The sequence below is a fragment of the Cavia porcellus genome, unplaced genomic scaffold, assembly GCF_034190915.1.
Source record: "Cavia porcellus strain 051 isolate PalLab524CR breed Dunkin Hartley unplaced genomic scaffold, mCavPor4.1 scaffold_31, whole genome shotgun sequence".
In the NCBI taxonomy this organism is placed as follows: domain Eukaryota; kingdom Metazoa; phylum Chordata; class Mammalia; order Rodentia; family Caviidae; genus Cavia; species Cavia porcellus.
In genome coordinates, this window is record NW_026947514.1 from 31,974,986 (window position 1) to 32,000,321 (window position 25,336).

Sequence of the window (25,336 nt, forward strand, 5' to 3'; positions counted from 1 at the left end):
ATCTTGAGTCCACATATGTTTTTCCACATGTGGTGGGACAATTCTAAAGTTCTGAATCTGTGGTTGTAGATTTCAGACTGATTCCTACTCTTCTCTGTAATGTCACTGGTTAAAGCTGCTCAGGTCTTGAAGCCCAAGGATGCACTGCAAAAATGACCACATGACACATACTTTCCTCTTCAGGCAGCTAGATTTTCCAGTCATGCAAGACAGGAAGAGGCAGGAGGAAAGAGGGGCCTTCTGTCCAGCTGGACTGTAGCTCCATAACAAAACGGTTCATTTCCATTCAAGGAAAAATAAAATGAAACAGACACTACAGAAGGCATCAGCATTATGCTCATTGTGCTAGCAGAACAGTAAAAGGTCATCAGCACTTGGCCAGGCCAATGAGATCCTGCAGATCAAAGGGACCTGACACAGCAGAACGGTTGCCTCAGTGAAGACATGGGAGCCCCTCAGTGACTCAGTAGAACACAATGGGACATGCACCAGCAACCCCAGTGTCTTGCACAAAAACACAAAATCCCAAAGGGAGGCTGCAGGGCAAACAGGGCTACACACAGCACAGCTGAGAGCACTCTGCAGGCACTACTTCCCAGGAAGTGACAGAAGGAAGTGACAGAACTCCGAGCAACCCCTTCTGCTTTGTAGACTGACCTTCATTGAGATGGCAGCTGATCTCCATGGCCGGCTTCCACTCGCCATTCTTACATGTCAGGTATTTGTAGTCCCCCTTCAACATGTAGCCTTCCGCACACAGGTATTCGATGACACTGCCTGCTATCAGGGGGTCTCTGCAGGGTCGGGGGTGGCAGATGTAGCCACCATTTTCTGGCTCCGGGGGCAGGGGACACACTGAAAAGACAGAAAGGACAGTGGTACCACAATGAAACCTTCAATGCTTCTGCTTGACAACACTGTTGAAGGACCTGACAGGAGCATATGGGGAGCAGAGAGCCAACTCTTGGAAAGGCCATTGACCAGACAAACCCTGGAATTCAAGTTGTCACTGAAAGAAAGGGGATTCTTTCGAGGGGAGCAATGGTAACCGTCTCAGAGTTGTATGAGCCACTCACATCATTCCCCCCCCCCCACCGCACCTTAGGAAAGAAGGCTGCATATTAAACAAGAGACTCTGACACCATCTTGAACCTGCAACTGAGACATGATTCTAATAAAACCTCCTAACAGTCAGAGTGAGAGATAACATAGTGCCAAAAAGTGAAGAGCAAATATTAGGCTTGTTTTTGACATCAATGCCAGAAGGAATGCCATAGTATAACAAAAATATGCGTTCTTGGCCTCAGGGGGGATTTCCAATGGACTTCTGGGAACTTTGCATTCTCTGACTGGCAGTGGCATCACCTGTCTCTATTCATAGTGAATCCCACACTTTTCATCTAGGCAGGATGACCTAGTTTTAAAATATCTTTACCTCTTATTTATTTGTTCCTATGACTCTGAGATAGCTATCATTTCTCCCCTTTAAAGATAAGGACACGGAGGCCTACAAAAAGCAAAGTGACTTAGGCAAGCTTCACACAGAAAGAAGGCAGACTTGGGACCAGTCAGGTCATCGGATTCTAAACCTAGACTCTTTCCACCAGCAGGTGCCACTCCTATGCCATGACCTGAATGGTTTACAAGGGATGTCCTGTGTTGTTATGGCTGATAACATTGTGTCAACTTCAGAAGTTTAGAAATTTAACTAACAGACTCAGCAGAGTCAGAATCCTTACTCTGTAAAAATCCTTATCTAGTGCAAGGGCAGGGCACAGTTTTGTGAGTGCTATATCTGCCCTGGGAGTGGAGAGAGGGAGAATAGCCTGCATCCACTATAAGGAAGGAAAAGAGTCTTGTTCTTTCCTCCCTTTTGCTCTGGCTGCTGCCTTGAAATGTTGCCCCAGTGCCAAGCCACCCTCCTTGCAGCCAGCTGATTATGGACTGAAATCTCCAAAAATTCTAAGCTAAAAAAACCTTTGCTTCCTTAATTTGGGGTGTTGGGTATTTTGTCCTAGCAACTAGAGAAAAGTAACAAAGACATATCAAGACCACACCTGCATCCCTTCAGACTGGTCAGCTGGGGACACAGCACACAGGGACTAGGTAGGGTGGGGCTGTAGAGGAAGGCAGGTTGGGCAGGTTCCCAAGAACTTCAACTTTCCAGTCACTTCTTTTTTTCCTTTTTCTTTTTTTAAATTTTATTTTGAAAAGAACAAAACCAAATGCGAAAGGACACAAAATGGGGTCACTCAAAACAAAAAGGATGGTCATAGCTCATGATTAAAACCACAATACAAGGTGATCTACAATGGTTACTATGATGTCTCTTATCATCAATAGAATTGTCTGTATCAGGCATAGTAAAATTCAACATAGCAGTACAGAACAGAACAATATCAACAAAAACATAAAATTGGAGACACTGTAAGACTTCAAAAGCAGGTAACAGTCAAATCAGAATGGGTATCCTAGTGAGTCTTATGGTTTTCAGAGTAGTTGCCTATACTCTCAGACTTGATACTATCAAACATAACAGATTCAAATAAAATTAGTCAAAGACAAAACAGCGATCTAACAAATTGGATTCAAAAAAGATCAGTCATAATAAGACAGTATAATACAGGGCTTCAGATTAAGTTAATAACAAATTAAGGATGGTCACCATAGTACATCCTCCTATTTTTGGAATAGCTGTCTGTGCCCTCAAGTCTAGTACAAGTAGATAGACTGGAACAGAATATAACCAAACTAAAGAGTGATGAGAACAATGTGGGTTTTAAATCATGATACACTATTAACAATGTCCACTGCCTTCCTTTTTTAGACATTTCCTCCCCTTTCACTTTCACTGGGTGCACTGTACATTTTGGGGCCCACTAACTCCTTTAGTTTTTAGAGAGGCAACCCACTATTTACTTAAATGGTTCTGAACCTTTTTACCTCTGAGCTTGATCTTAAGTTGTATTCCTTTACCTGTAAAAGCCTCAAGGTTTTCCTTCCTGATAGCTGAGTAGTTCTCCACTGCACAAAAGTATCATGTCTTTCCAATCTATCTGCAGGGGCTGGAGGAGCTACTCCTATTTCCCTCTGGTTCTCTGTCACATAGACCATTATTTTTCTCATCTTTAACTTTCAGTCCATAAACAGTCTTTCATGTTAATTATATTTCCTTTGCAGAGCATCTTGATGGACCCTATCTATACCTGATCTACTCTGCCTGTGTTTCTTTTTGTTAGTGTATCAAGGCCATCTATGTTAGAGATTATAGCCAACCTTCTCTGCCTCATCTCTGCTATGCTGTGTTTCTGCCGTTGGTTGTCTACTTTTCTTTTTCATTCCACTGTTTGCCCTGATCATTGAGGCTTCCCTGCCACTGTTCCTGAAACCCTGGTGTTTTTTTTTTTTTTTCCTCTCTCTCTCTAGAATGTCCTTCAGTACTTTTTGTAGGGTTGGATTGGTGGTCATGAACTCCTCCAGTTCCTCTTTGTCATGGAAGTATCTTGTTTCTCCATTAATTTTGAGAGATAGTTTTGCAGGGTACATCAATTTGGGTTGGAGGTTATTTTCTTTCAGGGCCTGGAATACTTCACTACAAGTTCTTCTTGATTTGATGGTTTGTGTCGAGAAGTCTGTCATGACTTTGATGAGTTTTCCTTTATAGTGGATCTTTTTCTTTTCTCTGACAGCTTTTAATATTCTGTTCTTGTGTTAGATTTCTAGAATTTTGATTATTATATGTCTGGGTATAGATCTGTTCTGGTTGTAGCTGGCTGGAATTCTGTATGCCTCATTTATCTGAGTATCATTTCCTTTTCCTATGCTTGCGAAGTTTTCCTTAATTATTTCTGTACATAGCCTTTGTCTTTCATTTTTGTTTATCCCTGCTTCTTCACTCACATTTTTTATTCTTAAGGTATAGATCCTCTTGTCATCTTCTAGGCTTTGTCTTGTTACTTCCTGGTTCCTTGTTATTTTTAAGAGATCTTTCCTTTCATGATCACACATTGCAAACCTGTCTTCAAGTTTTGATAGTCTATCTTTAGTTTCTTTCAAGCATTTTTGCCAGCTTTCAATGGAGTTTTAAATTTCCTGGTAATCTCTTTGAATCTGTTTCATGTATTCTAGTTTTTTTTATATTCTTCATTGAAGGTTTCCCTTCATTTTTTGTGCTCCTCTATTCTTCCATCTGTGTCTTCTTGAGAGGTACTTAGCATTTCTTTTATTATCTTCTTATATATTGCTTTACTTGTATTATGTAGATGGAACTGGTTTAGGACAGCTTCAAAGGCAAGTTCGTCCCTGGCTATTGGGTGCTGCTCAGGGGTGGGACCCAGTCCAAGCTATTTCCACCCATCTGCTCCTCGCCAGGAATGGCCAACTGAAGCCACTACAGTTCCGAGTTCAGGGCCATTCTGCCTAATTCCAAGATGTTGCCCAGCTGGTCTCATCCTCCCACGAGAGGACCAAATTCCAAGCACTCACCACAGGCCAGTGCAGATCTCCAAGGCGGCTTCTCTGCTGAGACACGTCCTCTTGCGGAGGTCCCTGGGCTCACCGGTGTTCAGCACAACCACAAGTCAGACTGGCTCTAGTGACAGTGCCCCAACCGCGAGTTGGACCCTCTTTCTTTTCTTTTTTTCTCCCCTTTTTCCTCTTCCTCAGTCATGAGAATCCCTCTCCTTCATCTGGTCTTCTCCATGCTGTGATATTCTAGTGTCCGAGATGTTTCAGAGATTCTTTACCTTGCTACTTATCTAACCATCATCTTGTTGTCCTTCCTCCAATCACTTTTCAAATGTAGGACACAGCAAGTTTTCCAGAGGAAATGTTAACTTTACTGCTCATACTCTACTCACCACCCTAAGTATCACAAAGATATCTATAGGGGAATCAAAACAGTCATTTTTTTTTTCTTACTTCCTCTTACAGGCCCAGAGTGACTAGATGTCCAAGACAAGGCACTGGCTCACTACCATCTGCAAGCCCCACTGACCATGCTTGGTCAGATGTACCTGTAAGGACTCTCTCCAGCACTGCCTCCCTCCAATCTAGAAGACTACAAAGCAGGCTGGGTGGACACTAGGTGAAGAGGAAGGTGAAGAATCCCTGCCCTCCCACTGCCTGTCACTGGAGATGAGGAGAAGAGATACCATTTTCACCTCATTTAATCTATTTGATGGTGCTGGGGATGAAAACCAGGGCATCATGCATGCTAAGCAGCCACTGAGCTACCAGCTCTACCATTTTAAAAAAACTGTTAACAAGACAGGTGTGGTGGTGCATTCCTATAATCCCAGCACCCAGGATACTGTGGTACAAGGATCCCGAGTTCAAGGCCAGCCTGGGCTGTGCGGTGAGTTCAAGCCCAAACTGTATAGCCAGATGCTGTCTCAAAACACAAAAAGCTGCTAACAAACAAGCTGGGTGCCAAGGGATCTGAAAAAGAAGTTTAGCAGCATCTTTAAAACTAGACACTGAACCCAAATAAGGTCCCTCCACTGTCCTTCCAAAGGACAGAGCTCTGACCTGGCCACTTGGCTCAGAGTCCCACACCAGCGACAAATAGGGCAAACACATCTGGTGCTTTCAAGGTTGTGGCCAAACTGTTCAGAGAGCTGGTCAGCAAACTGCTTTATACCTTCACATTCCCTCTTTTGTTCAAGGTAGCAAGTCTGCCACAGACCTCTTCAACTCTCCTCAAACTGTTTCTGTGTAATGAGTTTACTTCCCAGGCATAATGGCTGCCAGGCCCTACAGAGCAGCTCCCAAAGGCAGGCAGAAGCAGCATGTGGGCCCAGTGTGCTGGGAGAAAGGCTCTCAGGGGAGGAAGAGCTGCTGATTGTAAGGCCACTCCTGCGCTACAGCACATTTCTGCCTGTAAAACCCACAAATCCACAGAATCTCAGAGTAAGACCTCAGAGGTTACCTAGCTTTCATTTTCTAAGTGGAGAAGAAATTCAATTTAGTTTTCCTTTCACTGATATTTATTGATTACTATGTATGGGGTCATGGTGTGATAGCTCTGAAGAAGGATAAAAAAGTAAGAACTTCAGGCACTTGTAGCCAAATAGGGATATGACAAGCACACATATATATCTAAAACATCATTTTCTTTATGGTGTCTAGGTTTTTGGTTTTATTTAAGGACACCCCCCCCCTTAGAAGTTATAAGCATACTCAACACTATCCTCTTGTAATATTTTATAGACTGAGTTTTCCTTATTTAAATACTTTTACTAGAAAAATTTCACAGGAAATGAATATAGGTGGTTAAAAAAATTTCGAGAAGCATGCAGAATGAAAAGCAAGCCTCTTTCCTATGTGTTAGCCACTTAGCTGTACTTTCCAAAGGCACTGCCCTTGTTTCTTCCATATCCCTTCAAAAAATTCTGCATGTGGAATATTCCAGTACACGTCAAAGATCGTGATTTGTGCTGCAAGAGAGGAAGCTGAAGCAGGAGAGACATCATATCTTGTGTCAGGGAGAGTCAGGAGGCCAGGGAGGAAACAGCACCTCAGATGCGGCTTCATTTCATCAGAAAGGGAAGTGGCAGTTTGAAGCAAATGCACTGAAGTAGGAAAATGTAGATTAAGCCCAGAGAATACCAAGTAGCCCAGTAGCTGAGATTATTCATATGGAAAATTTGTCCCCCCAAAATTAAAAACGTGAACAGTGAGTGATGAAACATTTTATAGAGTGCCTTGATTGCAACGAGAGATGTTCACACTACATTCAAAGGGAAAGAGGAGCTGCTGAAGGTTCCTAAGAAAGTCAGCATTACAAGCAGAACTGAATTTGATGTAAGATGGACCAGAGGTGGACAGTCCCTTTAGGTTATGTCAGCAGTGCAGCAACCCTAGTTTGGTTAAAAAAAAAAAAAAAAACTGAAGGCAAAAATTCTTCTATGTTTATTCAAGGTTACACAAAGGAAAAAAACTACAGTATGTCAGGTTCAGCATCACAAGCTGCGCTTGTATGGGATATTCAAGGAGAAACATAAAGAGCCTTAGAAGAAAAGGTTAAAGAAAAAGAAGTTAAGATCATTTTTAGACCTTCTTCCCTTAAGAGCAGCATGAGGAAGTTCAGCTGAAGGCTGATGGAGGTGAGCCCTCTCGATCCTGAGAACAGAAAGGATGAACGAAACACACACAGCAAATAAATCACCCAGGAGCTTCCAGAAGGCTGTCCTGGGAAGGAGGCTGGCAATCTGCACAGCAAGCTCTTTCTCTGACAACTCCAAGTCCTCAGAGAGAATCTCAAGCTCTGATCTTAATCCCAGGAAGATAAAGAAGCATGTGACTTGACAATGATACATAATTTTTAAAAGAGAGAAAGACTAGGCAGCTAACTTTACAGGAAAAAAGTTCTAGCTCGTCTTTGCATTGCACTGTCTCCCTCCCACAGGCACTTGGGGCCACGGTGAGCACAGGAGCCGGAGGCAGGCTTCGGGGTGGGAGGCACTGAGGAGATGTGCAGCCAGCTGTGCGGGTGCAAATGGCTTGGCAGGCTCCCACCTCCAGCCTGCAGCCTAACACACCCCTCAAAAACCAACCAGAACCCTTACTGACTCTCTTCTGTTTACACCTTGTTGTTTTAGAGTGTAGCCTTTCAGGAACAAAACGCAAATTAAAACAAAACCAATTTTTATAACATTTCATAAGGAGCACAGTAAAACAAGCCCCAGGAAAGGCTACAAGGTTGAAGTACTCAGTTGAATGAAGAAAAAAACATTCAAGCCTCTTCAAAATAAGGTGTGGGGAGTCGGGGGCTGCATGCCTAGAGCTTCTAAGGGGTCAGAGTCGAGCAGAGAAGGCAGAAGACATTTAAACACCTAGTATACTTTCTCCAAACAATTTACTTCCAATTTCAGAAAATGAGAGCTTGAAAAACTCACAGGTTTGAAATATTATAGTTTTACACTAAGATGTGTTAATATCTGGGACCCAGAGGGCACAAAAAAATAGGTGCTTAATGAAGGTCCTTAAAGAAGATAGCCAAGAGAAGTTTCCCAAAAATCCCCCACCGCATCAGCTATACAACTGCAGCACGGGAGCTGAGGGGCTGCTAGGAAGGTCTCGCAGGGACCTTTCCACTCGCCAGCCCCCAGGAGGGCTACAGGTCGATGCGGCAGGACTGTACTCTCACAGAGCTTTTGACCAAGAGGGGACACAAACACACAAACTGCCCACTCTAAAGTCAATCAAGGAGATGCTACCAGCTGCTCAAAGGCAAGCTTTTCTGTTAGCCTGGGTTCCTTGAACAGAGACACACTCATTCATCTGGCAACTACACAGTGAGGACCTGGAGCAAAGAAGAAAAACTGAAAGCAGTGGAGTAGAAGGGTGGAGGGAAATCACAGACCAGCACGGCACTGCCCACAGAAATGTAATGTGGCCACAGAGGTAATTTCAAATTATCCTTTAACACTGTGAAGGGAAATGGGTAACGTTAATTTAAATAATATATTTTATTTAACCCAACAGGGTTATAGCCCAATAAATCCACTGCAAGTTGAAAATATTAGGTCACTGGGGAAAGCAAGGCAGTTTCTCTAAAAACTAAAAATGGGGTGACCATGTGATCCAGTGGTCTCACTACTAGATACACATACAAAAGGAATAAAATCGTTGTGTCAGAGACACTGGAACTCTCACATTTACTGCAGTACCATTTACAACAGCCAAGAAATGAAAACAGTTTAAGTGCCCACCAACTTGACAAATGATTAAAGATAATGTGGTACATATGTATAATGGAATACTACTCAGCCATAAAAATGATGAAACCCTGTAATCTGCAATAACATGGACAGGGAAGGAAGGTACAATATTAAGTGAAATAAGCCAAGCACTAAAAACCAAATACCACATGATGCCACTCATATATAGACTCTACAACATCTGGTCTCAAAGAAATTGAAAACAGAATAGTGGTTACTAGAGGCTGGGGGGCGGCAGGAAAGCTTGTTTATGTGTAACAGTGGCCACTATTTTGGGAGCTGTCCCTTGCAAAGTCACTTTGACTCCTTTTGCCCACCATTCTAAATTCTGAACAGGAGGTGGCAGCACCTAAATGATTAAGTCATTAACTGATAAATAATCTTTCTTTAGATTTATAAACCCAGAACATCTGGTGACCTTCAGATTATATCAGAATATGTAATGCCCCTCCTTGTGTATTAACTAACAGAAAGCATGTATACTGCTCTGAGGCTTAACTTCCAGGAAAGTGCCATGTCCATCTAAGGAACTACAGGAATTAGCCTCAGGAGGTCAGGGTCCACTCCAGGTGGACAGAGACAGAAATAGGGAGAGGAGACCCATCACCCCCTGGGTGATAGCTGCCCAGTATGTTTGGGTCATCCTCTTGCCCACTGCTCCCTAAGCCTCTTTGCCCTCCTTGTGAGCTCCCCTTCATGTACCTCAATCTTCCAAAATGGCCTTTTAGGGGAAAAACAGTCCCTTTACCCCTGGCCAGGAGGATGCCAACTGACCTGCGTCCTACCAAATCTTAGGTCTCAAGTATTGGCTTTTAAATGGTGAACAGGTGGGCCTAAGCCCAACAACAGATACTGATTTAGTCAGTCAGACAGGAGAAATTAGTTCTAACGTTCAATTGTATAGTAGCATGACTACTAGCATCATAATAATAATGTACTGTATATTTCAAAAAAGTTTTTAAAAAAGATTTTGAATCTTTATTACAAAGAAATGATAAATGCTTGAAGAGATGGATTTGTTTACCCTGGTTGGGACACAACATATACATACATGTGTTGAAATATTATGCGTTGTTTTGGACACGAGGCAAGGAACAGAATAACTACTATAAACAGCATACTACCTGTGCCAAGTATGCCTCTGAGTTCTCTGGCAAAAAGTAGGCATTCTATCTCCTCCTTTTTACAGATGAGAACAATCAGGCACAGACGGGTTGAGCTAGTTGCCCCAGGACACCAGTGTAAACAGCAGAGGCCGACTAAAAGGACACACTGGCTGGCTCCTAGGCTGCAGGTCTGGCTTCTCAAGACTCCAGAAAAACCTTCGCCCTTTTCTGTGTCCCATCCCCCTGATGCATGGCCTGAGGGTTGGAAACATTTAGCTATTTTTACATGAAAGTAAAGTCGTAATTCAGTACAGTCTAACTCAAAGAGAAGTGATTCTTCTGAATTGGAAATTTAGGCAAATTGGAATTAGAGCATTAGAGACAAACACAAAGAGTGAGAAAAACTGACCACCTGATTATGGTGAAAAGGTGTCTTCTGAGGCCTCCTTTCGGAAGCGGAAGCGCAGTCGACGCATACTGGCCATTACTTCAAATGCTATTCTAAGCACTTCACACGTGTGATTCCTTGAAACTTCTCTCACATACACACATACAACTTGCGCATGTAAGAATCTGGGCATAGTGGCTCATGCCTCTAATCCCAGTACTCTGGAGGCTGAAACAGGAGCATCTGGAGTGCAAGGCCAGCATTGGCTACAGAGTCCAGCCTGGACTACATAGCATCATCCTTCCTCAAAGAACCGAAAAACAGAAAAAGCTGCGAGAAAAGTGCCCTTACATTATCAACAAAGCAAACAGAGCAGGCGAGGTGAAGACATGTATTCTAGTTGACGCCCCAGATGAGTTGGCACACTTAGGACTTGAACCCAGGAAGGCCAACTTCATGACTCCAGGACACTGAGCACATCTTCGTCTTGGAATCTGAGTTCTCCTCCCACAACCATAACCTGCCAAGGGAGCCTCAGAAGGCAGAGTCTAGTCACAAGGACAATCTGAGTACTGCCTGTGGACGGTGGTTTACCTGAGGCTCAGTTTCAATACACAAAGGCAATGAACCAGACCTTTTTCACAGTTGGCTGGTGGCTGGTTTCATCACCTCTTGGATTCATTCATAAATTTCCAGAAGCCATACAACTTCAGGCTGAGCAAGAGGGTGGGAGAAGCCTCAGGTCCACCCACAGGCTCCCTAATCAGAGCAGGTTTTTGCTGTCCGTCTGGTGGGAGCAGGAGTCCAATGACTAAAGAGATACCAAAAAAATACCTAGGGCTCCTGCCATGGCTCTCCCAGTCTCCTGCCTTGCTGATCCCTAAGTCAACAATCCAAAAATCTAACACAAATTGCAGTGAGAGAAGAGAGATGATTTCTCATGTCTTTTGCAACCTTCTCATGTGGGAGGAACCTCAGCAGCCAGACAGGAAGCCCATTGTCCAGTCAGGATCCCTTTGAGAATTCCCACACACTGGGGGAGGGTCAGCTGCCTTCTCTCAAGCCTTTCCAGGGTGAGGCACTGGTGCTCCGGCTCATGGAACACAGGAAGAAACACACCCTCCACTGCCCTCCCCTCCCTCAGGATTAAACCCTGCCCCCGCCCTCTGCTGTCATCCTAAAAGGCCCAGCCAGCTTGTTTTGGGCCCCCTACTCTCCATCTCACAGCCAGTGTGGGGGGGGGGTCAAAAAGAAAAGGCCTCACCCCACTCCCACCCTGTATGGGTGATCAACAGGGATACTCTACCACTCAGCCTCAGCCCCAGTCCTTTTCAATACTGTTTTGTTTAGCTAAAGGTCTAGCTGAAGTGTCAACATGGAATTTGAACCTGTAATCCTAACTGCAGTCCCCCTAAATTCTGAGATTCTAGGCATGGATTGCCACATACAGAAGACTATGTTCTTTACTGCCCCAAACTTGAATGCTGGTGTCACTTGAAAAAACGTCACAATAGCCCTTAGTCATTCAGAAAAAAAAATGCCATTCCTTTCTGAGGGCCTGGGACTCCTGACCTGAAAGCACACAGAGCCAGCTGGAACCCCGCCCTTCTTCACCCCGAAGTTCCAAGGCCACTGCTACAGGACACTTCCCCAGGCTTGGTCAGAGAGCACTAATGAGCAGCACAGGGTGTAAAATTAGATGCCTGGGTCATGTGCGCTCTCACAATTACCCACATTGCAATCTTGGGCAAACCTTGTGCCTTAGTTTCCTCATTTGTAAGAGGACACTAAAATTATCTACTTCACATGGTTTGTTGTGCAGATTATTTAGGATTACACAGGACAAATATTTGGCACTTTTACTGCACATAGTGTATGATAACAGCAGCTTTATTATTCTCTGTGTGTTCCCATAACATCTCTATTCCTCTCCTTAAACTGCCACCACATGCTGCCTCTGTGATCACTTTCTCATGCCCTTCTCCCATTTACATACCAACCCACACTACAGGGCAGGGCATTTTTCTCATTTTTGTATCCTCCACATTTGACCTAGAATCTAGCAGATAGTAAATGTTTAGCAGAAAACTGCCATGACCTAGAAAATTTTGCTCACTCATTTTTAACTGTAATAGGCCCCAATAGCTTCTGATCTGTGATGAGTCAATAGCAGAGCAAAAAGAATGCCTCTCCAGGTACGTCTCATATTCTCTATATTGCTATCTTACCAGGAAAATACACTCCCTAACAAGCTCAGGTCACTTAGGACCAGACAGATAAATCTGGCTTTGACACAGAGACCCACTCTGCAGCTTGTCAACGATCCTGTCTAACTGAGCCTTACTCCTCAACACAATATCTAGCCCTTGGGAGTTTTTCAAAGGACTAATAAGACTTGTGTACGTGAAAGTGTTTTGTATCATGGCTGGTAAATAATGGGCACTAATAAAACGTATAAAGCAAACCAAACCCTTATCTCAGATTTTTTGCAGTGGGGCAGGACAAAGCATTAGCAAACCAAAGAGAAAGGACTATTTCAGAAATTGCTGGATATCTGGAGAGAGACAGGATAAGCACTCAGACAGGCTGTTTTTTGGGGGTGGGGGGGTTGTTGGTTTGTTTTCTCTTTCTCTTTCCCTCAGCTCGGCATTTCCCACTTTACTTCTCAGTTGTACAGCCAGGCAGCTCTGGGGTGATCAATATCCTCTAGATGGTCTGTTACTCTTTCACCTTCCCCTATGCTCACAGCTCAAGGACTCAGGACCTGTCTGCTGGGGCTGGGCCTCTGCCTGAGAACTATTATGACTGCTGAAAGAAGAGGCAAGCAGGAGAACATTCTCTTTCATCCTTTAGGTCCATGCCTACAAAGTCAGTGCTAATGCCACTACCCATCCAGTAATATAGTCCTACAGAGCAAAGCTGGTCCCTACCTACTTCCCCCTGCAGGATGGTAGGACTACTGCAGAGCTATGGAGCTACACTATTCTATGGTTGATAAACCTCACGATGTTTGACTGAGAGTGAAAGAGATGGGTTGAGAGAAAATAGGAATTTTATATGTCCCTCCATCAGTAATGGCTACCTGGTCTCATCTGCTTCACTCTGTCATCTATCTAAGCTGCCTTGTTCTGGCTGAGCTCCCTACCTGCAGCAGAAGGCAGGCTGGTCCTCCACAGGACGCTAAAATCAGTTGTTGAGGTACAGTTCAATCTCTGGGGCCACTATGAGCTTGTAATAACTGAGAGTTTACAGTCCTAAACAACTGATTCCTGAATACAAAGGTCAAGATTTTAGTTTCATTTCCAATTCTACCAGTAATTCCTAATGTCAGATTCATGTCTAAGCAAACAACATGCTCTCAAGAAGCACACATTTCAATTTCAAACAAATATATGACCTCGTTCTCCACCAGGTTGGAAGTAAGGAAGAAAATTAACATTTATGTCTGGGTATTACACTGTAATCTCACAATTCTCCCTCCCTAGAAGAAGGCAGTATAATAGTTTGTTCAGAAGAAGAAACCAAGGCCCCCAAAAATTTAGTAATGGCCTGAGGTCACAAAGCTACTGAGTACTACACAGATTCCAACTCTGGTTTTCCCTCCTCCCTATTACATTACAGGGAAGCTGCTTGACTATAGTCACCACCAGAAAATCTTACCCAAGACCTACAAAGTAAAATGAGAGCACAGGACATGGGCAAAAGCTGCTGTAACTACTTAATGGGGAAGAATACGAACTGGGGAGTTTATTTATACACAGAGGTTTGTATCTCAGTGGGCTACATTTTTTTCAGAGAAGTGGAGAGAAAGGGCCAGTTTCTCCCCTAATATCTGTGTTCTACAAAGAATGGAGCAACTTACAAATCACAGGCACCAATGGTGCAATCAAAAAAAGATACAGGAGCAATGAGCTGGACATTCTCCCTTTTCCATCTTATGAGGGGTGGGTTTTCTAAATACTCTAGGTAGTTTGTCTTGATTTGTTTCCTGAAAGGAAAGGAAAGCTTTTTACCAGCTGATGGTGGGCAGGAAGTAGTAGGGTTTCCCAGGGGTCTGGGTGGTTTGTTTGTTTTCTTCCCTTCCATCCACCAAGCTGAAGCCATAAAGGTAGATGGGGGCTGTTGAGCACACAGTGCTACCAGCAGATAGATGCCTTTACTCCTCGCACACTTTCCTATGAACCTTCCCTTGCTTTTTCTCTGAGAAAGTGACACATGGCCTCTTTCAGGATCTGTTAAAGAGACAGGAACCCTAACTTGCTACAAAGTCCAAAGCAAGGCAGCTGCCCTTCATCGTTTAGGATTGTCCTGTGACATTACCTTGTATTTATCAATTTGTCTCTGGCATATTATCTTGGCTCTGTGATTATTACAGAAAACAACTGCCAAAGAAAAGGCTTGCAAGCCTTGGGCCTAGATGGAGTCTCAAATATGTTTTATTTATCAGGCTGAGGACTATGCTCTGTTACCTTTTGTGGCCTCTCTTTGGCCTTCTGATCCTTGATCATGGCAAGCTTTTCCTTTACCTAGGATCTCATGATATTTCCCAGGTGGACTAGAACTCACAATGCTCCTGACTCAGCCTGTGCTGCAAGTAGCTGGGATTATGGATGTATGCCACTCTGCCTGACTTCTGACAAGCCATGGTGCTAGTCAGCAGACAGTACCTGCTACAGCCTCTACATGTAGATTCAGCATTCTGTAGATAACGATGCTCAAATGTCACATCAGTGAACAGAAATACCTTTCCATTTTTTACCTGCCAAAATTTTCACCCAATTCATTTATAAGTATTAACCTTACTGTCTCAGAGTTTTACTTTCAGAACAGAAATTAGTACCTACTATGTGCCAGGGTGGTACCAGAAATGTAAGAGAAAATAACAGAGGATCCATCCTTGAAGAAACATCACACTCTCTCTAGGGTAAAGATAAGGTGCTCTGACCACATTGTAATAGTAATAACTACCTTGTTTATCGCTGAGTTCACGTAAGGATTACCTTTCTCCATCTATTCTCTTGACAAGATTGTATTAACTACCAAAGCACTGTGGCAGGCGATGGAGGTAGGCAGGTAGAATGATGAAAAAGATGCTGGCCTTGCTTTCTAGGAGCCTCCTAATAAGTGACCACAATGGAAATCAATACAGGGCACAGTAGGTACTGAAGAAGGATTAATTCAACAGGGAAGAGACTGCAGGACAACTTGACAGAAGTAGGATTGCAACCACAGGATAAAGGGTTGTGACCAAGACAAAGGAAAGTGGGAGGAACACGCCAGGGAAGAATAAGGGCACAAAGGAAGAAAAAGAACAAGTTGTGTGTGTACTAGAAGCAGCAGAAAGACTTCTGAAAGCTCAAGCTAGCACCAGAGAAGGCTGTACAAGCACAGGTGAAGAATGTAAGCTCTTGGGTTCCTCTTCCACATGATGATATTTTTAAGGACACTTCTGGCCCTAAAATCCAAAGCCATAATATTTCTAATAAAATTAAAGCTTGCCCAATAGTATTAATTCGGCTGAAGAAATAAGCTGTATTTATAAATTTGCCCGCTCATCTTGGAAACTAATATTTTCTACTGGAGCTCAAAGTACTGGAGAGGTGAAAGAAGGAAAGGTAAGAACAGAAACTCAAGTGACTTTTTCAATACAGATTCATCTTCCTTTCTAGGTTTGCCTAGGTGAGTGGGACAGGAAAGAACTGGGGTCTGGCGCACAAAAATGGCATATAAAGTTGCCTTATGGTCAGCTTCATTCCCAGGGTTCTTTCACACAGCAACAGATGGTCTGTCCCTGGAGAACTGGATCCCAGAAAGCAGCTGCTCCCAAGTCCTGGTTTAACTAACAGCTGGGGTCACAGGTCCTCTATGCATAAGTTGAGTGCCAGAAATCAATAGGTCCCATTGTGACTGTATGCAACACTCTCACATTCAGGCTCATGCCCTATGCCTGCTTAGAACAGAAGGCTGAGAAGATAACAACAAACATGCTGAAAGACTGCACTTGCAAATTAATAGAATATTATAAAATCCAATCTTATAAATGACCTTGATTCTGTTAGAAAACTGAGATGCTAATTATTTGAGAGATAAAGGACATGCCCATAAAGGGAGTGGGGAAAGACACAGAAGGGTAGATATTTATTAGATGAAAGTCACTAAATGTCTCTGGTTTTAGTCTTCTTTCTGCCTAATACACGCAGTGGCTCCAACTAAAAAGCAGCCTAGATGTTTCATGTTCTAGAAAAGATAAAAATCCATAAAATGATGAGTGTACACAGAGGAGTGTAACTGTATGATTACATAATTAAGCACATTAAAGTATTTATACTGCTGAGACTAAAAGCCCCTACTCAAAGGCATTCCACCAAAGTTGAGAGGGGAAAAAGAAAATAGAAAATAAAGCATCTAATTGCAATCTTCTACAAAGCCAGACATCCCCAGCTGGTGCCACAGCTGAATTCTCTTAATTAACATGTTGTAACGGCAAGTGTGAAAGACACTATATGCTTATCAACTTCATGAGGTGGCCAGCCAGACATGCAAGAGGCTGAAATACTACTATAATTAGAATTTTTTTTCTCTTATAACAGTATTCCAGTGTAGGATATTGGTTAATTTTTCCTAAAAACTTTGTTCTTTAGAGGATATACATAACAGCTCTATATTCATAAAGCTAGGGATGAGACTAGAAAATAGTTTTTGAAAAAGTTCACAGTCCAGGAGCTGCTTTCCTGTATGGTGGTTATTTTATTCTTAACTCCTAATGTAGCTAGTGCTTTACCAGTTACAGAAGGCTAGCAATGTTTGAGCAGGCAGGTTTTTTAAATAATAGCTCATCTTGCAGCTTAAAAATCAAAGGTTAAATACAGCTAAGCACAAAGAAGATGACAGAAATTAGCATATAAATGAGTACAATGGGGGACATTAATACTCAGAAAGACTAGGTCAATATGTAATGTATTCAAGGGAACAGATTCACAGTTCTAGAAGGACCTTTTACACTTACAAGGAGGATTCTATTTTTATATGACTCTTAGTCACAGCAGAACCTGTTCAAGGTAGTCCCCATACTTCCCTGAAGGTTGTGTTTTCAAAAAGGTCCAAAAGATGACTAAGTGCCTAATTAACACTATGCCTGTGCCACATAACCTCGGACAATCTATCTGGGCTTTCTAAACATTATTCCTTAGCGCTGTGTGTGTGTGTGTGTGTGTGTGTGTGTGGTGTAGCTAAGCAAAAGCTGTTGACTTCAGTCAACTAGTATTCCATATACACTTACTCTCCACTTCTAGCACCCTCACTGAATTTCAAACCCTCTCCTATCTTTCTTGTAACTATTATCAACAGTTTCATTTTTCCATTTGTAACTCAACCTTACAAAAACTGAAGGTGAAATAATTCAAGTTCCTGTTGCAGCATCCAAGGCTGCACAGATATAGCAGATGTTGTGTGTAGCTGGCTGGCAGGCACACTCAAGTAGTTCTCAGTTGCTGCACAAAAGTTCAAATTCATTACACAAAGGCAACAGGTATCAATTTACAATGTACCAGATAACAAGTCTTTCCTAAGACAAATGTTTAGAAGTAGATAAACTGGCCCCCAACACACACACACACACACACACACACACACACACACACACATTTAATTTCCTTGTTTCCTCACTTTCTTGGTCTCAAAAGCACAGAATCGTTTGGTGAACCTACCGATAATATTCTTAGGTAGGCCTACATGCAAATGAAGATCGTGTCCAGGAATAAGGATAGCTGGCACTCAGTATACACCCGAATTTTGAAGAGTCCTGAGGTTTGTGGCACTGCACTGAGGAAGACATGCTAGTCTGCACGTACATGAGCCAGTGATTTGGGATAACAGCTCATCCTCGGTTTCCCCAGTCTCAATGTCTTGTTGATGGAACAGACACATCAAACATGCAATGAGGGCTCTGAAGACTGCAGATGCCTCCAGCCAGATCTTGCAGCGGAATAATATTAGTACAATAATTCCTTCCGGGATTTAGCTCAGTGGCATAAGCGCCTGCCTGGCAAGAGCGAGGTCGAGTTCAATCCCCAGTACCAAAAAGAAAAAAAAAACAAATTATTCCTTCCAACGGTGAGTAACATGGCCCATGGCAAACAGACTCAATGTGCCTCACATACGGCATGTAAGTGATACTGTCCACTACAGCTGGTATATTTATACTTGCTATACTTCCCTTGTAAAACCTAACAAACTCACCCACTTCCAAAAGGCACAGATGCTGCATAGCTACTAGATGCTGAGCCTCCTGCTTTCTCTCTCAACCCTCCCCCCACTATCACTAATTTTCCATCTCAGGACAGAGAAAAACTTGAAAAGTTATACTGGGATTTCTACAATGTGAGCAGAACCACTGACGTCAAGACTTCGGCATGGGCTATTTAGCAGCAATATAAAACAGTGGCTTTAAGAGGGGGAAGAAAGCCTTGGTCTTTAAAGGCAGTAAAAGCTGAAGACTCCTTAGCACCTCTTCTGCCATAAGATGCCCAACTTCCCTGAAAGAATGCCAAGCAGGCAGCAGAGCCTTGGCCTGGCCTGCACCACACTAGAGGCCTGGCTGATCTCCAAAGAGGACCCACTCATTTCCCAGGGCAACCCAACTGGTCTGTGTCAAGCACTTGCATTGAGTCCTCTGGAAGAGGCAGCCAGACCCAGTTCCAGCAGCTGTAAATGAAACTCTCATTTTCAAACTGGGGACAGTACCTCAGTGGCAGTCATTCACTCTCCCTGTTTCTATAGGAAATTACAGATCTTAGGATAAGTATAAGTGTTGGACTTGTTTGAATAAAAATTTATTTTTTCAGTAGGAATCGTAGTGCAACCCTGAAATCTCAGTACTCTGGAAGGCTGAGGCAGAAGGATGCAAGTTCAAGTCCTGCCTGGGAAATTCAGCAAAACCCTACCTCAAAAATTTTTTTTAAAAATGTCTAAGGATGTAGCCCAGTACAAAGGCCCTGGGATATATTACCTGTCCCCTCATCTCCATTCACTGCAATATGGTCTATAAAGGAGACATTTTTTGTCTGGTGTTTTTCTATTTTAACTTACAACTCAAAGATACTCAAATTTCTTATTTAGAAATTTTAAAAAAGTAAAGGACCTAGGGGAACACCACCCAATACTGGCAAGGGTTTGAGGAAACAGTACTCTTCCACTGTCGATTAGGCAGGAGGTAACTAGTGTCACCAACTTGGGCAGTAAGCCCTGCCCAATCTCATTCTAAAAGTATACTGGATTCTACCAGGTCTACCAAGGAACATTATCTCTACTTAGGGCTGAACATGATCAAAGCTTTAGCTGATTCTACTCAGCAAGCAACAACCCATGGCCTCAGTTGACAGTCCAGCCATAAAAACTGGAAATACTGCTGTGGGACCACACCTACCCAAGACAAAAGACAAAAGCAGTGGCCTCTCACCAGGCTACTTCTTCCCAGAGCCTAACTGCATGACTTTCTTCCAGAGTTAGGGCTCCCTTCTGCTGCCCTCCCTTGGGGCATAATCCAGTTCAGTCTCACAGGCTAACCTTCCCCCACAACACATTTTTTCACAGGATGCTTTCTTCTTGGAATCTACGAATAGTTGTCAACCTCTTACTTGTCCCAGTGTTTCTGCTGAATGTCAAGTCTTCCACGCTCTGGCTTGCTCTGTTTCCATACTTTGGCTTGCTCTGTATCTCCAACATGAAGTCCCACTAAGCTTCCCTTGCTCTCCTTATTCCTCTGTGATCATGGTGTTAACACAGTATTCTGGGTCTTCTCTACTCTCTCCTTCAACATCCTTCGCCAACTCAAATCCAGCCCAAATAAAAAGCTAATGTTAAGTGCCCTTTTCTATAGGAATTTCTTTCATCTCTGAACTAAAGCATCCAGGTCTACGTAAGCTAGAATACAATTAATATACCACTATTTCCACCCTTGCTAAAGATGAGTGGGTCCTGATTCTCCATAGTAGCACAAACCCTATCTTCATCATCCTGGGCACATTTACAAAGCTGGGCAAGCACTTGATGGAGACTGTGTCCAAAAGGCCTGGTATCTCTCATAACATCAACAATTAAAATGCTTTAAAAGACCCCAGCTCTTGTTTCCCCTTCCCAGACTGAGCTGACCAAGTCCTGGCAAACTTCAAGATTTCTGCCTACAGAAAGCTCCCACTTCAGCTACCAAAGCATCAAACAAAGGATTTCACAACACCTCCACCCTTGCTGCAGGCTCCAAGGGCACCCTATTTAAATAAGAGGTACAATGTATTTCGGGGAAATGATGAAGCAATTTCCCATAAGGGGAAAGAAAAAACTCCCCAACTGCAAAAAAAAAATTAAAAAAAATAGAAGCAGCAGCTTCTTGGGAAACAGACAGCTTTCCTGCCAGGGCAGGGATAAAGGAATCAACATGCAGATCCCTCATGCTTCACCTCTGGCAGAGCCTGCTGTGTAGGAAGGAAAGGGGGTAACTGCAGCAGAAAGGGAGGCAGCAGCTCCTTATGGCCAGATATGGAACTCAACACAGTTTCTCTACCCCCAGGTCCCATAAAGCCTGCATCCCTACTACCCAAGATGCTCCTAGAGGGTAACTCCCTACTTCCTCTTTCTTTTATATGCCTTAAAAACAGCTGTGATCCCAAAGGTTGGGTTCAAACACAGTATTTTAGATACTCTAAGACACTTGCTATTTAAAAAGAATTGCACAAAGACTCCTTTGGGGAGTCACAAAACCTTTTTACAATGGCCACACTCTCATTAAAAGAAAACAAAAGTGGTGGTGGGGTTAATTTTGTATTTCACACTTGGTTTGAATATAAGGTTTCTCTACAGTGTCTGGGTTTCAGGAGAGGACGCCTGCAAAATGGTATAGAAGGAGAAAATCCCTACCATTCTGCTTGATGTGCAAGGATCATCTAGTAATTTCTTATAATTTATCACTGCTAATCAAACGGGCAGTACTCTTCAAGCAAGAAGAAAAGCATCACCTATAAAGGAAATTTCTCAAAGCTCCACGTCAACATGGAGATCTCATGTTTCAGTAACAAACCACAAGGCCTGAGGTTCAATACCTAGCATGGTAAAAAATGATTAACATTCAACAGAATGTAATACAGCAAAATAGCATTTGGACAGTTCTTTGACATTAAACCCTTCTCCTGAACTTGGGAATTCACCTAGCCTGTTTGCATGGGATAGAAGGTAGCATGCAACAAATCAAATCCTAGGTTTTCCAAGCACACACACACACACACACACACACATTTTACCATCTTACTTTCCCCACCTAAAAGGGCATTCTTAAAAAAACTTATGAAAGGGCAATAAACAAGCTACCAAAGAAAGTCAGCTCTTCAGATGCAACCATGATGTGAAGGAGGTTAGAGTCTCCAGTCAGTTCCCCCTGCAGAGACCCCCATCTTCCCAGCCCACCCACCATCTCCCCTACTAAGCCGCTTAGCCTGTGATCATTCAAGCAAGAGCAGCCTTTCTCCCTATCCATGCGGATTCTTGTTACAAAGCTCTTTCAGAAAGTAAAATTAATCTGCCTACTTTACATTTCTAACAGACTTCCAGGGTTTATAAATTTTACTTTTTAGACAGCTGCAGAGAGATAAGAGGCTGGGTAAAGACACAGGGTACAAACAGCACCGTCCAGAATTCTTTCCCTGAGCAAAGCTTTTCTTGTAGGCTGCATTAACTCATATAAGCAACTCATGAACCACTTTGTAAAATGCCAGATGCCAATTTATTATATTTCAAAATGACCAAACATAAATTGATGGTGGAGCTGGGGAGGGTCTAGGTGTTTCCCTGTGTCTGTTCTGTGCATCCTCTCCTTAGAGGTAAGATAGGCTAGGAGACTACTTATTAGGATGTCTGCATCAGTTTTTTAACCACAAAAAAGAAATCCCCTTCTCTTGCACTAACTAAAGAAATCGGCTACAAAGGCCAAAGGACAACCTTGTAAATAGAATTTATAGGAAAGGAATTTGTAGGGAAGGGGTGGAAATGTATCAGTTTTCTTCCTCTAACAAAGCCCCAAGTGAAACTAAGACTCATAGAAATTAACTTGGAGGATTTTTACTAGAATGGCTGAGTCAATGGAGAGACTAAGGATATTATCCTCTTAAAATTCAGATTTGTTGAGTGTTATGGGGTCCACAGCAGAAAGGTGGGGAACAACATTTAAGTTGGAGGGAACCACATGAGTAAAGATCTGGGAGCACATGCCACAGTAGACAAGGAGAACAGGATGCCTGGACAAAGGACAGGACAGGGAAGCAGTACAGGTGAGGTTATTTGTGTTGCTACAGAGTAAGGACATTACCTAAGTCTTACAATGAGGTGTATTTGTGTGCATGCGTGCATGCCTACCACTTGTCTCTCTTTGTTCTTTCTCCTTCCTTTCCTGTACTTTCTTTTGTTTTCAGCCCTAGGAATGGAACCCAGAGCCTTCACACTGAGCTACATTCTTTGCCTCAGGTGGCTTCAAACTTGCGCTTGTCCTGCCTCAGAATCCTCGACTGCTGGCATTACAAATATAAGCCATTTGAATTACATTGGCAACATGGTAGAAAACAGACTTGTGGAGAGTGTAAAGAAAGATGGAGATGGTACTGGAAGCAGGAACATCAGTAAGAGAAATGATGGCTCAGTTATCCAGCAGTAGTTTTGCTTGGAGGGGACAGCTATCCCCTTGGCTACAGCTAACTGGCTGCCCCCCCACACACACACCATCACCCAGCACAGATACCGCTAGAATAAGAGCCTTTACAGAAACTAAAGCACGCAGGGGAGAATAGGACTTTGGACAGGGGAGTTACATGCACAGTCCCTGTCGCTGCTGAGTTCTAGGTCTCTGGACAAGATGCAAAAGCAATGAATCTAAAACACTAAGAGATTGTCTTGAACAAAGAGGGTCTTGCTGACCTTTCCCTCATTCCCCCACCAAAAATTATTTTATTATAAGGATATAGAAAATGTTCCATTTAGGCCATCTAAGTGATTTTGTAAAAAGATTTTATATATATATATGAGGATATATATATATATATATATACTTGGTACCCAAGTTGGGTACCAAGTTGGGAAGATGTAGAATATATATATATACACACACACATATATATATATATATATACACATATATATATATTGGATTTAGCTCAGTGGTAGAGCATTTGCCTAGCTGGCACAAAGCCCTAAGCTTAAACACCAGCACAATAAAAACAAAACAAAATGAAACAAAACAAACACCATCCCTGCAGGCTTAAGGGTCTGGGAAACAGCAGGTGACAACTATAAAAATATATTCCAAAAGTTCTAGAAGAAAATGTAAGAGCCTATCTTTATGAAATCTTGAGAGGAAAAAACATTTTAAACACATACACACACACACACACTCCAGAAAGCACAAAATATAAAGTTAACACTGTAAAGCAGCAATGGTTTTCAAACTCTTGTTCACAGGTCCTTTTGCACTGTTAAGAATTATTAAAATTCCCAACACAGCCAAAGCATGTGTGTTAGTGTGTGTGTGTACATACCTACATATACATATATGTATGCATTTATAAAAGCCAGCTGCCGTGAAGTGTGCCTATAGTCCTAGTTACTTTGGAGACTGTTACAAGAAAATCATCTGAGCCCAGGAGTTTAAGACCAGCTTGGACGACACAGTCCACATCTCTTAAAAATAAATTATTAAAGACCCTCGAAGAAATTAAGTCTCTGTGTTACATCTATCAATAGAATTACATTTGAAAATAAAGCTAAAAGTTTTAAATATTTATGGAATCATTTGAAAAATAACAAACTCATTAATGTTAACACTATTAATGTTGGACAGATCGTAACATACTAAACTACATATGCAATGAAAGAATGAGTACCAAAAAGGCAAACATCTTGCTGTTAATATGAAAAAAGTTTCAACCCATCAATCCCAATAGGATTTCACAAACCATGTGAGCAAGTGCCACAGAAAAAGTTAAAATAATCAAATAATAGGACAAGATAACCAAGGAAATTCAAAATTAAAGTCACATGGAGATGACATTTCATGTCCATCAGATTGGTAAAAATCAGGACCTAACACCACTAGCTGTTACAAAGCATGTGCAAATTATGTGTGTGTGTGTGTGTGTGTGTGTAGCCTGAAACAGCACAACTTCTTAGGAGAATTATTTGGCAATATGTGGGAAGTTTCCAACTATCTAGTAGTGGGGTACATGTCAAGGAAATCCTGTACACATCCTTATGAAACATGCACAGGATGTTCCTGTAGTGTTTGTAATGGTGAAAATCTGGAGTCACCTAGCGATCCACCAAAGAGAGAATGCTTATAAATTTGTTTTACGGGCTGGGGATATGGCTCAGTGGCATAGCACCTGCTTGGCAAGTGTGAGGTCCTGAATTTGATTCCTGGAAAAACCAAGTGTAAATTTATTTTATTATTAATACTATTATAACTAATTAGAACTGTATACAACTTAGTTATTAATTACAGTATAATATTAGTTATATATTATTACTACAATATGCTCTACTGTAAACTTATATTAACATGGCTAAATTCCAAAAACAATTATTAAGTAAATATAGAATACTATGAATGTTTACTACATTTTAAAAGATACAAAATGGCCAGGTATGGTGGTGCATGCCTGTAATCCTAGTACTCAGAAGGCTACAGCAAGAGGATTGCTGCAAGTTCAAGGCTAGCCTGAGCTACATAGGGAGTTTAAGGCCAGCCTGGACTGCATGGCAAGGCCCTGTCTCAAATACACACACACACACACACACACACACACAATATTCTATAGGTAGTACCTCAGTTCATAAACTTAATTTGTTCCATGATTCTGGTTGTGCACAGAATTAGTCATGAACCGAATAGAATTTCCTCATCAGGTTCAATGTAAGTAAGATTAATCCATTTTGAACCATATGTGTTTTTTAACCACAAGAATATGAAACAAAGTATAGTACAGTGTGAGAGAGAGGACATTAACCTTGTTTGAGGGGACTTCTGACATGGAGGACAGGAAGGTGGGTGGGGAGGAGGTCTTTGTTTAGAGGGAGAATCTCTCTCC

The 25,336-nt window shown here is 42.4% G+C and overlaps 1 protein-coding gene across 2 annotated transcripts in view; it reads right to left on the reverse strand.

Moving 5' to 3' along the window:
• The window catches only part of Susd6 (sushi domain containing 6), a 99,435-nt gene that overhangs the window by 10,140 nt on the left and 63,959 nt on the right, over positions 1-25,336 (reverse strand). For both annotated transcript variants that reach the window (XM_003472382.5, XM_063241079.1), the window contains one exon: positions 658-855. In XM_003472382.5, coding sequence (XP_003472430.1) covers positions 658-855 — 198 coding nt within the window. The remainder of the gene's footprint in view (positions 1-657; positions 856-25,336) is intronic.